Below are 12653 nucleotides of genomic sequence, written 5' to 3'. Positions count from 1 at the left end.
CTGAACAATCTGGGATGTGCTTTATATTACAATTATGCACAATAGATAGTTCTGGTCTGATAACATTGCAGGTACACCAATCACACCGTACAGCAGTTTTTTGTTTTCTCACATGCAAATTTTACACAACATTCAGGACATCACAGGGAAGTTATGTTTTATAAAACCGACAATGCATAATTCATTTTTTAAAAGCACAGCATGTGACTTAATATGTGACCGTTTGTAACAGCCATACCGACGCCAATCTGTGGAATAATTTGGTTGTTATTGTGAATTTAAAACAATTACTGCAGTCTGAGAACACATTAAATACTCATGATTAATATATGGACATACACGTTGACAGAGGCCATGTGAGACCTGCAAAGGTACCATCTGGGTCCTAAAACAGACAACGAGAGTTTGGTACAACCATAGAGTAGGACAGCAGATTTGCTCTAAATGAGGCACAGATAAGAAGGGACAGGGTAGAGGGAGATGGGATGGCGCACAGTGGATCGGAGGGAGCAACCGGATACGTGAAAGGCAGAGGTGGAGAGATGAGAGAGAGCGCTAAAGATTGAAAGGAAAGGCTGGCTCTGACACTGGAACTAATGGTGCTGAGGCTGCTGTACCGTCCCTCCACAAAACGTGCAGGAAATTTAGAATAAACGCCTTTTGAGTGTTTTTTCTTGCTGTATTAAACATGTGTTTAAAGAAAGTCAAAGTTAATCCAGTCTGTTGTAACTTCTGTAGGATGCCACGATCCAGTTTATCGACTGCATTCTGGTGGAGAGTCATATCTGTTTGCATGTGGTCTGTTCTCAGAATCATACCGTAATGAATTATAAGCCTTGAGAAAGCCCTAGGCCTACTGCCAAATGGTGCGAAACATATGTTGACTGAACTTTGTGAATCCATCAAGTACAAAAATTCATACAGAATATTGAAATAAAGAATATGCCTAAAGAAAATAAATACTATACTGTTTCCTGAATACATCAGTTATCATAACTGAAAATAATAATTGTGCTGTGTGCTTGAGGGGTGCATGTACTATATATTATGTTTCCAATTGATGGTTTGAGTTGAATTCTTGCTGGGGTTTTTGATAGATGGAAGGACAAGGAATGTGAAATGTGCTCTAACAAACACAAACAAATAACAGGTTCTTTACTACAAAATATAAATTCCAAAAAAAGAGCACTTGCAAAGCCTGTAGGATTGACAACTGCCCAAAATCGCACATAAAAACAATTTTAAAAAGGCCCATTATAATGCAAAAACAAAATAAAGGATTGTGTTTAATAAACAGTGCTTGATGATATGAAGAATTAAATGTTTGATGATAAAGTGGACTTTACAGTGGGAGCAGAAGGGTGCACCCAAACAAAAGGTGAGACTAAAATAATTCTGTCAGTTGACTCATGATGTGATTGACAATCCCTGCAGCTAATGGCTGAATGCCCCTGAGCCTGTGATGCCACTGGCTGAAAGAAGACGAATTGAAGCCCCTTAGAGTATTTATAGAATTCAATATATTTGTCATGAAATACACAAGCACCATCACACATTACGCCTGTGTAGAAATATGTTAAATACCAATCAAATATGAATTCATGTTTAAGTCCTGTATAAAGTACACACAAGCAAAATTAGTCATCTTTTAAAAAAATATGCCTTAATTGGATCTCATTTAAGCTATTCACTTTTGAGATAAACTGGATACAATTGCATACTGACAAAATAGATGCATTTTTGACATTATACAAAAGACTATCAATGATGTTTCTTTAACATTGATGTTTTTTGATGTTTGACATTGGAAGATCAGTTTACTTTTTAGTATATATTAAGTTATGCAATGGTCTGGATTCATAATGTTGCATTATGTTATTCTATGGTAACATCCATTCATTAATTGGTTGTTTTCTGAGTTTCATGTCTTTTGGGGGTCGGTGCAGTCGGTGCATACCTTTCAATTATTTGACACTCGAGTGTTAAGTAGGTGTCCTCGCGTCCTGACTGAATAAATTTATATAAACCACACAATACCATATAAACTTTGCTTTCTGTGGTGTGAGTTGCTATAATACAGTGTAATGCATATACAGCTTGTAAACAAACTCTCAACACACATTAATATGGTAGAAACATTAAAGCAAATTAGTACCACTTTTTTAATATTTGCTTAGGGAAAAATAGAAAAACGGTTTTTAGAGTACTTTTTAAGAATCCTACTGACAATTTGACAGGGTTGTAGTAGTAGTAGTTTGTTCATGATCGATTACTTAAAATCATTACATACAAACGTGAGCTCACCAATTTATGAGTGCCATAATAAGAAAGATATATCCAATAAAATTAAAATAAAAGGAAAATGTTAACATTAGAAAACTATAATGAGAATCCTTAGGGGGTAAAATTCTAGTGTTCCAGTGCACCAGGTCTGCAATGCCGGGCCAATTGTGCTTGTGCCCCATTTAGCATTTGGCAAGCTACACATGGGGCCCAAGAGACAAAGAGAGAGGTGCTGTAGTCTCACAGTGCAGCAGAATCCTCCCGATTAAAGCATTACATAAAAACAAGTCAGACAAAGTTTCGGGATTTCCCTGGCCTGGCAGGGTCCAAGAAGTGTTGGTGGTTAGCCACTATGCCCTGACTATTCTGCGATGACCAGGTAGGTCTCACCAAGTTTGTGCATTTGCAGGTCATATCTCCTCTGTCAGTTTCCCCAACCTAGCAAGTGTCTGTGGTGAGTGAGTGGTAAAGCACAGGTCCAAAACGTCTGTGTAAATTCTGATACCATTGGCAAAGCACAGAGGAAATAAGAGTAGGTGACAATCACTGGTGAGTTGAGGGCAGCAGCACAGTAGGTGTAGCCAGGATTCCCTACGGTAATTGCACAATCGGCAAGATGCTATTTCAGCGTGACCCGCCCAGGCTGGCTTAAAGTCTGCAACTGGCAAGGCAACGAGCCTCACGTAAATAATCTTTCTTCGTGCCTGGGCAGAAAGGGGTTTCTGAAAATAAGGCTGGGTCTTCCCCGGAGTGTAAGATGCATCCAGTGCCGCAAGAGTAGTGCCATGGCTGAGTCTTGGAATGAGATTTTCATAACCTGCTTTTTTCCAGGCTGCAAACAAAATATCTGGGTTATGCAGGCTTGCAGTCTCAATTTCCAAGCAACTGGCAGCCACTGCGAGCTGCCGGTGCCTTGGGGAACCCTGCTCTTCGAAGATTGTTTCGATTTCTGCTTTGAGGGTGGTATCTGCAGAGCACTGATGTAGTACTTGATTAAATCCCCGAGACACATAATGTCTGTATTCCCCAGGCCTAGCTCTAATCTTAGCCTTGCTCTTCTGGCCTTCCGAGGAGCATGAAATATATGTTTGTATGCTAAGATCTGAAAGGATGTGAGAAAGGTGCCTAATGCACTGGGGAAATCTAAATGGCCATAGCTTGGAGCTGGAATCAATGTTGCCCTCAGGACTTTTAACATTGGTTCTGCAGTTGGACTATATAGGAGGTGATTGAGATGTTTCAAACTGTAAATGGCCCCAGCCCCTTACTCCTGAGGTGTTTTAGATGAACCCCCAGTTTAAGCTTGTCAGAGAGCCAGACGCCTAAGTAATTGTAGTGTACAGTTGTGGTTATTTTTAATTCTCCTAGCTGCCACTGGGCCCAGCTCTTAAGTGGAAAATTACGACCTTGGTCTTTCTGTGGTTCACCATGAGTTTGTTCCCCTGGTTATAGCTATGGAGAGCTGTAACGACTTTCTGCAAGACGACTCTAGTATGATCCATTATGACAATGTCATCTGCATACTGCAGAATTGGGAGATGGACATTGCCCAGCTCAGGAGGTAATAAACTGGTGCCCTCCAATGCTTTGCTCAGGTCAGCTTTATAGAGATTAAATAGTAAAGGGGCCAACATGGAACCTTACTTGAGGCCCTTGTTGTTGGGCACTCTCACTGAGGCTGTAATGGGGCTTGTTTCAATTCAATTGCTTTGAGGAGCTGGGCAGGAATCCCCCATGCACTTACCTTCACCCACGGCTTTCCCCGGTCCACCCAGTCAAAAGCAGCAGTGTATTCCATGAAGCAGCAGAATAAGGGTGATTACTTGCGCCGAGTGGCTCGATGTGGCAGACGAGCTAAGGCTATGATGTTATCCATTTTGGAACTTTCAGGTATAAAGCTGGACTGGAAAAAAGGAAGGATTCTGTTCTCTTGTGCCCAAACTCCTACCTCTTCCAGGACTAGTTGGGTGTAAGCTTTTACTTCTAAGTCCAATAAGGCAATGAGCTGGTAATTTGCCGGGTTTGTACGCTCTCCCTTTTTCTGAATTGGGAAAAGGATTGACCCTCTTCATGATTTTGAAATATTTGTAGTAGCAAAAGCTTGGTTGAACAGTGATGTGAGTAAACCCACCCAAAAAGCAGGTGCAGTTTTAAAGAATGTGGCTGGGATCGGATTCGGCCCAGGGGCCTATTGTTCCTCAATTTATTGATGGTGCCCATAACTGAGACCTCTGAGAAACAATTGGCTTATGAACTGGGCAGTCTTGAACTGCAGATGAATTGAGGGAGATGGTTGTGGCACCCAGGACCTTAGTGTATCACTGCTTGATGTAGTTCATCCATGCCCGCTCCGCCATGCCATTCTTCTTGGCCTGGCTGGAGTTGCCAAGGTTGTTTATATGCCTCCAGCTGTTGGAGTGGTTCTTCTGTTTTAGAAGAGCAAAGAACTTCAACCATTCTGCTTCAATAATCTTGATTATTTGCTGCCAGACACTGCGTCTGTGGGTTGCTCTGAGGGCTGAGGTAGATTGACCTTGGTTTATTTTGTCACATTTACCTCTGGCCCTGAGGGCTCTTTGGTGGCTGTGCTTGCAAGAAGCTCCTTTGTTGGGATGTGTGCGGGAGATGATTGATGGAGGGGTTTCTTCTGAAGGGGATCCCAGGGCCTCTCCCCAGAAGCTGTTGGAGTTCAGCGACGAGTCCCTCCCAGTGCTCCTGCAGGGTTCTAATGCTGAGTGTTTTAAGGGCTAACTATTTACTTGTGATCCATACGGATAGTTTTTCACTGAAATTTGTTGTCCATTTGATTCTGGGAAGGACTTTGTAACATTCTTCCCCAGTTGGCTCTCCAAGGAGCAGTGCCTGTAGGGGGGCTTTAACGGTTAGCAGCAGCACAGCCCGCAGGGGCATGTGATCACTTTTGCCCCTATCATACAATTCAATATTACTTAGATTGGAAGCCAGCAATTTGCTAAGGAAGATGCAAGCAATGGTAGAAATACTCATATACTCCTACCACTCCTACAAGCTGATAAGGGTTGCCAAAGTGGAATATGTTCTTCTTTTAGACATTGCAGTGAGAACAGTCTGTAAGTGTCGAAGAGGCTATGTAGGGATGCAATTTCTGAGGGGAGCTTGGAGTTTTTGTGAGACTTGCCCAGAGTCCTGATCTTGAAGTCTCCAACGATAATGGGGGAATAGGAACCCTTTGCGCTACATTATGAGTGCATCAGGTATAATGTATGCAAAGGGGGCATTCCCTCGTTGGAGGGGGGCGATTGCACAAAGAAATCTTACAGCTGTTAAAAGGAGGCACACCATTGTTTGCAATGGACCTCAATGCGCTAATATTGCAAAGCTCCGAACTAGCTTAAAAAATTCTGATGCTAGTTCCCTAAGTACCACCATTGTGTGCCGTATCTTAGATACAGCGCACACATGGTGGCGCTGGGGGGTGGGGGGTTGCTACGGGGTGCAAGAAAAGTGGTGCTGTACTGGGTGCAGCACCACTTTTTTAAAAAATCTGGCCCTTTGTATTTGGGAATGTGAGAAAATATATTGCTGAAAACTGCTATGTTGACACCAGCATCTCTATGGCAATGGGGTGTAATATGCCACAGTCTTAAACCATGCACTATGCACCACCTTGATGTAATCAAGAATAGAGCAGTGTGAGGAGTTAGTACTTTCAAAAAGTGCATTTCTTAGCAAATATGGTTATCAGTGAAAAATCGAATTCCGGTAACCTTGACTGCTGTATATTCAAGTACTTGAGCAAAACGTCCGCCAATAGCTCTATTGCAGCAATTCTCGATATTGTCATGTGAAAAATCTCAAAACGCAGGACAAAATTGCTTCTGAAAATCCAATGAGCTGAAATCAAATATAGGCTAGGCAGAACATTATCAGTGCAAAGTCTAATTTACTGAATCTTTCTCCCGGAATAATTAAGACATTAATCAATAAACAGTAAGCACCGAAGCTTAACAGCTTTAAGAAACCGCGGGAAAACATTTGTCTACGGTAAACTTGGTGAAACCTGTGCTATGAGACCTCCTTTGCAGTGCACACATCTAAAGCCATATTTAGAAGAGATAAGTAGAAATATGTGTATCGCCGGGTGCAGAGGTCTGAGTGAATCTATGCTGTCAGCACGCAGCACTGAGTGATTCTGGATAGTACCAGAAACAGAGTGTGTATCATCAGTAGCAGAGCAAGGAATGAGCATGGTGTTATCACCAGAAGCAGTGCTGAGTGTGCTTCTGCCTTCCTGAAAGAAGCCGGAAGGAATCCAAATCAGAACTTTGCTTGAGTATGCCTAGTCAGAAGAGCTCTGAGCGAGTCTGGGTTTTACCAAAACCGGGTTCTGTGTCTGTAGGGGTATTACAACGGGCAGAGCTCTACCTCAGCCTATGCGTTAGCAAAGGCAGAGCTCTCAGCTGTCTGTACTATCAGGTGCAGAGTTCATAGGGAACCAGAGAATGACCGGAAACATAGCACTGAGTGAACCTGGGTATAACCAGCAGCAGAGCTCTTATATGTCACCAACAAGTGATATCTGAGTGAGCATGTAGTATTAGGAGCAAAATTGAGTGATTCCTAGTATCACCAGAGGGAAGCTTTGAATGAGGATCAGGGCTCAGTAAAAACGGGTTCTGTCAGAATGAGAACTCCGGCCCACTCTGTGTGCAATCTGCAGAACTCTGAGTGAGCCTTGGTGATATCAGGAGAATAAGTGCCCGCACTTGTGCACTGGCAAGAGCAGAGTTGCGAGTGATTCTGCTGTTACCAAGAACAGATCTTTGAGTGCCTCTGGGTAACACGAGCCTGGATAATATTACCAAGTAACTTCTGAGAAACTCTTGGTATTACCTATAGTGGTGGATTCTAGGTGATTTTAAGAACTGAGTTAAGGTGTCTGTTTAAATAAGAGTTTACATGAGAAGTTTTCAGGCCCTTATCCAGAACGAAGCAATTATACCCAATTATAGAGGGAAATTTGAATAGCTTTATTATTTAACAGCTTTGAGCCAGCAAGCATGACATGTTAACATTTATATTACAATTTACACAATTAAACGTTCTTTATTTCAGCAGAAAACTAAGATCAGAGAATGTTATGCTAATGCACAATAGGTTGAGGCTAACTTACGTGACCCGGTATCTACGGGCCTGGTGAGGACCACATATTTTGAGGATCATTACGGCACGACACAGTATTCTATGGGCACATAGTGATGGCAGCAGTAGCCCTGCTACACAAGCCCTCATCGCTTTTAACTCATTTTCAGACTTCACAGTACTCCTAAGGGCCATTACTACCCCTGCCAGTGTCTTTATGAAGGCCATTACTCCTCCTGTGGCTCAATTTTTTAAATGAAAAACATTTCACAAATGTCCTTGTGCTGCATACAGCATTCTACTGGAACACAATGTCTCCCTTGGGAATATACAAACTTTCTGAGTAGCAGAGGAATATTGCATTATGGGCACTGATGTTATTAGATAAAGTAATGAGAGTATTATCTGATCTTCCTTGTATAACAGAGAAGGGTTGGTTGTGTAAAACACCAGGGTCTGGCTGTTCCCGCAGGGCTATTCAAGAGCTGCTTCCGGCGATTTATCAGTAGTTCATAAGTGTGATAGAGAGTGTGCTCGCTACAAACAACGATAGCCTTCAGCATAACATCCTAGATACATATTTAAAATATATGTTATGTAATATATAAATTAATTCTATCATAGAAAGATTTCTATGGGGAAAATGACTCCCGCAAAGACTCCCTTTGTCCACACGCACACACTTCAGGTGTCAGCTCATTTGCTACACTTCTTAGTTGAGTAACACAGGCAGTTCTCCACAGCTCGTTGACATTAGTGAGCTCACACCAAAAGCCGGCACTCCCACTCTGACAGTTACTCCAGAACCACTGAGGGTGGGGACTGAAGGACATGAGAGTCGATTAGGTGACCCACTGGGGCTTTGGGTGTCTGGTTAAAGGTAAAGTTATTTGTGTTTAGGACGCTTATGGGTTCATGCAAACTGCTAGGATTACTTTCACAGTGCAAACTGAAAAGCTAAACCCCATAGCGAGAGAGCTTATTTCAACCATGCTTTGGAGAGAAGGTACCAGACCTCCTCAATAGTAAGGTGGTCCGAACTGTCTGGAGAAAAATTACTTTTTGTGTGTATGTATTACCATTTGTATAGCAATCCTAGCCAGGCTACAGCGAAGCACTGACCGGGAAGGGGTGCCTGGGCTATGAATCTGGGTAATTTATAGTAAGGAGGTAGCGTATGGTTTCTACCATGTAGGGACACCTTTTAGGTTTCTTGTGGGCTTCAGTGCTTAATTTGAGCAGGTGGTTTCCAGTGCTCAGCGCCAGCACTTAATTGTCAACACCGGTACTTAGGACACCTGCCACAAGGTGGCGCTGTTTGAGTAATTTAGAGATGAGTGGAACAACAGTTGTTTATTAATTCAAAATACATTAAAAACAACTAATACCTGCCACCTAAGCCATTCTTATAGCTTCGGGGGCCTCAAACAGTCTGAATTGCCACACTTGCAGGAGTGTGGTAGTAAGTAGGTACTGTCATTGGCAATGCTGGCAATGGCAATCAGTGATGCAAGCTACTGCCGCCTCCTGACGAGGGCCCTAGCATGTATCTTTCTACAAATGAATCACTGGGTGTCATCACACGGTCTGGTTTTCACTCTCAGTCCCCATTGTTCCCCTCTATCCGGACTACGGGCTGTTTAAATTTAACACAGTATTTCCTCATAGATAAATGCTTTACCTATTATGTATCAATGGTATTTATATATGGTCACATGCCCTAACAACGGTTCAGGGCCTTCTTTCAAGGAACGTGCTCCGTGAGTGGGCCTCCTTAGGACCATTCGGGGCCAAACCCCATCCATAGAGTCTGAACTTGTTTCTAAGCACGTGTTCACCAAGCAGCTCTGCTTGCAAACTCCAGCAGCTGGAAGGCGGGTCTCAGCACCTGCTGAGGAGGAGGGTAAGAGCATGGGTGCACGTCATGTTCTTACTAGTCCCAAGCAAGGTGTGCGCTGTAGAGCATTACTAATCAATGTCACAAGATCACACAGTTAGAGTGCAGTGTAAGACACATTGCAGCAAAGTATATACCACAAGAAATAATGGTAAACCACTATCGGTGTCAATGGGGTGTTGAAAGAGAGGAGAGGCACCGTGTGGAGAGGAACAGGATAGCCACCTGGAGTGGGGAGGGAGGGCATGAAATGGAGCAACATACAGCACCATGGGAGGGGCGCGGTCAAGGACGTCATTTAGGGGTCGCCAGGGGTCGCAAGTGCGACCACTGGCTTGCCCTTTGCGACCTCTTGCGCTGCCTTTGGGAATCCTCGCTTCAGAGGTGGCAAATTCAGTGCCAGGAAAACAGTGGCAGCTCGTAATTATGGACGTCAGTTGGGGCTCCGCTCTCTTTGTTTTCTGTTATTTTTTTATTACACTAATAGTGAGTAATAACATATTATCCAATATTTGTGTAATAAACGTGTGAATATGCCCTTCCAAGGCAGCTGAGGTAAGTAAAAATGCGTTGCTGTGTGCGTGAGATGTGTTTATGTGAGTGTGTGTGTGTAAGTGTGAATGGGTGCGTAAGTATGTGTGTGTGAATGAAAGTGGAGGTCAAATGGCGCGTGACGTCACTTCCGCTACCCCAGGCATTTTGGTGAATTGACGCACTTGGGCACAGAAAAGAGGGCTGGAGATTATTTTTATGTGTGTGAGTAATTACTACACTATACAGTTTGTAACTTGAATTTATGACACCAATTTAATACAGGGAGCTATGTTTAACTCGTACATGTTTATTTACATCAATGTTTGTTAATGCTCTGGCATGTATACACTGCCACGCCTACAGACAAACACAAATCTCATTACCTTTGGATAGCGCTCAACGTGCAAAGTGATGCAACCGAGGTGCTATCCTGCTCGACACAGTTTACTTACGCGGAAAATAAACATTGTCTTGGGCTTGAGAAAATAGCAACCAAGGACGCAAACATAAAATATCCTGCTTTTTCACAAATCCATCCTTATCTGTGCAATAGGAACATTTTCAGAATGTGTAAAACTGCACAGCGAAAGTCTCAAGACGGAATGCCCAGTGTACACAGCTCACTGCAGGCCGTGGGGGGCAGGAGAGTGAGCGTCCACACTTCTGGGTCTCATTTGGACACTCGTGGGTCCCTCTGCCACGGGCAGGCGCTCGTGGAACCATTTGCGCTTTACTGTCGCTACAATTCACTACACAGAACAGACTGGAGAACACAAAATGCAGAAATGACTGCTCGGTACGAGAGTCGTCTCCTGAATTGTGAGCCACGCTCTACAATGCCCGGGTGTGCTACTCTGGTGGTCGCCAATGGTGGGAAGGGGCAGAGGTGGGCAGTGAGGAAGAGTTCTGTGATTTGCAATGAGAAGGACACGCAGGGCGGGCAGTACGATGTGCAGTGTTCATTTAAATGAGCGTTCAGTGAGTGGAGAGGAGGCAGCCTGTTATCAGCTATTGCATGGGCAGTGGAACGTTGTAGAGGGCGCAGGGGGAACATGCGGACACAATACCTTTTGTGAACTTCGTGGTGGAAGTGAGGAGGGTGCAGTGAGGTGGTGCTCTGGAGACAGTGAGATGTAGCACGGGAGTGGGCAATGAATAGTCCTGTGGTATACAGTGAGCGGCTGCTCCACGGAGTGAAAGAAGGAGGCTGTGATCAGAAGTCTATAGTGGCACGGTAACCTGTGGTGGGCATTGAGGGGGAGACCAGAGATGGGCAGAGATCGGGTCTTATGTGGTTCTCAGGAGGGGACCTGTGGCGGGCAGTGAGGGGCTGTGATGGACAGGGGGAGGTAACCCGTGGAGGGCAGTAACGTTTGCAGACACTAAAGCTGACTGCAGCGACTCGGAGACCTCAAGAGAGCAGTAAACGGAGACCCGTGGTGGGAGCTGCCGGAAGCACTGTTGGCTTCCTGCCTTATGATCACAGCTAGCTGCACCTGGGTTTCTCGAACCTATGCTCTCTTGTGTGCCCGGTGTGCAGACAGGGAGAGGGTCTGCTAACTCCACCATCACCGGGGCAGGCAGAGGCGCTCCCTAAGGGCACCGCGGCCACCTGAACTCATTAGCATGCCACCTCCCCTCTCAGCTGGTGAGGCAGTGTGTACATCCAGTCGCAAGAACATCCCTCTTCCTAGAGCAATAGAAAGGCACCACTGATCTCAGTGTACCCCATGCCACATCCATTCAAAAAGAGCTATACCCAGAGCATCGCTGCCTCTCACACGGGTCTCGCGCATGGCGCCCGGCGCGCGGGAGATGGCGAGTGACAGCTGGCACACTGCGCCCGGCACGGGAGGGCGAGGCGCCTCGGGGGCTCTGCTTACCGTCCCAGCTCCGACTCCAGCTCGTAGTAGCGGGCCAGGGTGTCCTTGTTGGAGCCATCAATCCAGTACTCGGCTGCGCCGCTGCCCGAGCGAGAGGACGACGACGAACCGGAGGAGGATGCTGACGAGGAGGACGAAGAGGACGACGAGGAGGGCATGGTGACTTTCAGCATCTCCAACGGCGGGGGGCGCGGGGCCGGGTCTGTCCCTGTGCCGCAGGGGTAGGTGCAGAGAGCGGCTCCGGCGGCGGCTGTGTCAGGCACTAGCACACTCCAGCATCCTCCCGGCGCACGGAGGGGAGAGAAGGCAGCACCCGCGTGTGGGAGTACCGGAGAGGATGGAAGCAAGCCTCCCTGATTTGTATGCAGCTCCAGGAAGGCAGAATCCGTTGCAGCGAGGTGGGGAGGGGGAGGTAGGTTGGCTGCGCTGCTGATGTGCCAAACTTGATCCAGAGGGATAGCTTAGAGAGGAGCAAAAGCAGAGGGCTCGGTCACAGGCGCACTTCGGCTGTGTTTATTGGCCGCGCTGCCATCGCAACCCAGCCTTCAGACTGAGCCGGGGAGCGTCCCACTCGGGGCACCGGCTGCTGGGTACCTGCACTGCCACCTGTCCGCCTCTGTCCGAGTCCCGGGGGCAGCAGCACGCCCACTGCTCCCCCTGCAGTTCGAGCAGCACCTCAGCCAGAGACGGGGTCCTTCCTGGCAGCGCTACAAGAGGCTGTTATTGTGGCAAGCCACACCCACCGCCCTGTGCTCCATTCACCGGCGTGTGCCTCGGTGTGCCCTGTAGCATCCCCGACCTCACGCCCCTGCCCCTTCCAGCGCCTGCCTGGAGTTAAATTTGTTATATGCGGCCGATGGCAGGGCTCTCTTGTGCCAGGGAACATGCATGACTCTTGACAGCAGTTTTCTTCTGTTATCCATAAATCAGATCGC

The 12653-nt window shown here is 45.9% G+C and overlaps 1 protein-coding gene across 1 annotated transcript in view; it reads right to left on the bottom strand.

The window, feature by feature from the left end:
* CAMK4 (calcium/calmodulin dependent protein kinase IV) overlaps positions 1 to 12445 on the bottom strand; it is an 892231-nt gene extending 879786 nt beyond the window's left edge. Inside the window, exon 1 of the mRNA XM_069226461.1 lies at positions 11719 to 12445. Coding sequence (XP_069082562.1) covers positions 11719 to 11891 — 173 coding nt within the window. The 5' untranslated portion in view covers positions 11892 to 12445. The remainder of the gene's footprint in view (positions 1 to 11718) is intronic.
* Between the last annotated feature and the right edge of the window lie 208 nt (positions 12446 to 12653).

Source organism: Pleurodeles waltl, chromosome 1_1 (genome assembly GCF_031143425.1).
Source record: "Pleurodeles waltl isolate 20211129_DDA chromosome 1_1, aPleWal1.hap1.20221129, whole genome shotgun sequence".
NCBI lineage: Eukaryota > Metazoa > Chordata > Amphibia > Caudata > Salamandridae > Pleurodeles > Pleurodeles waltl.
Note: the sequence above shows the minus strand (reverse complement) of the source record. Positions and strands in the feature narration are given on the sequence as shown.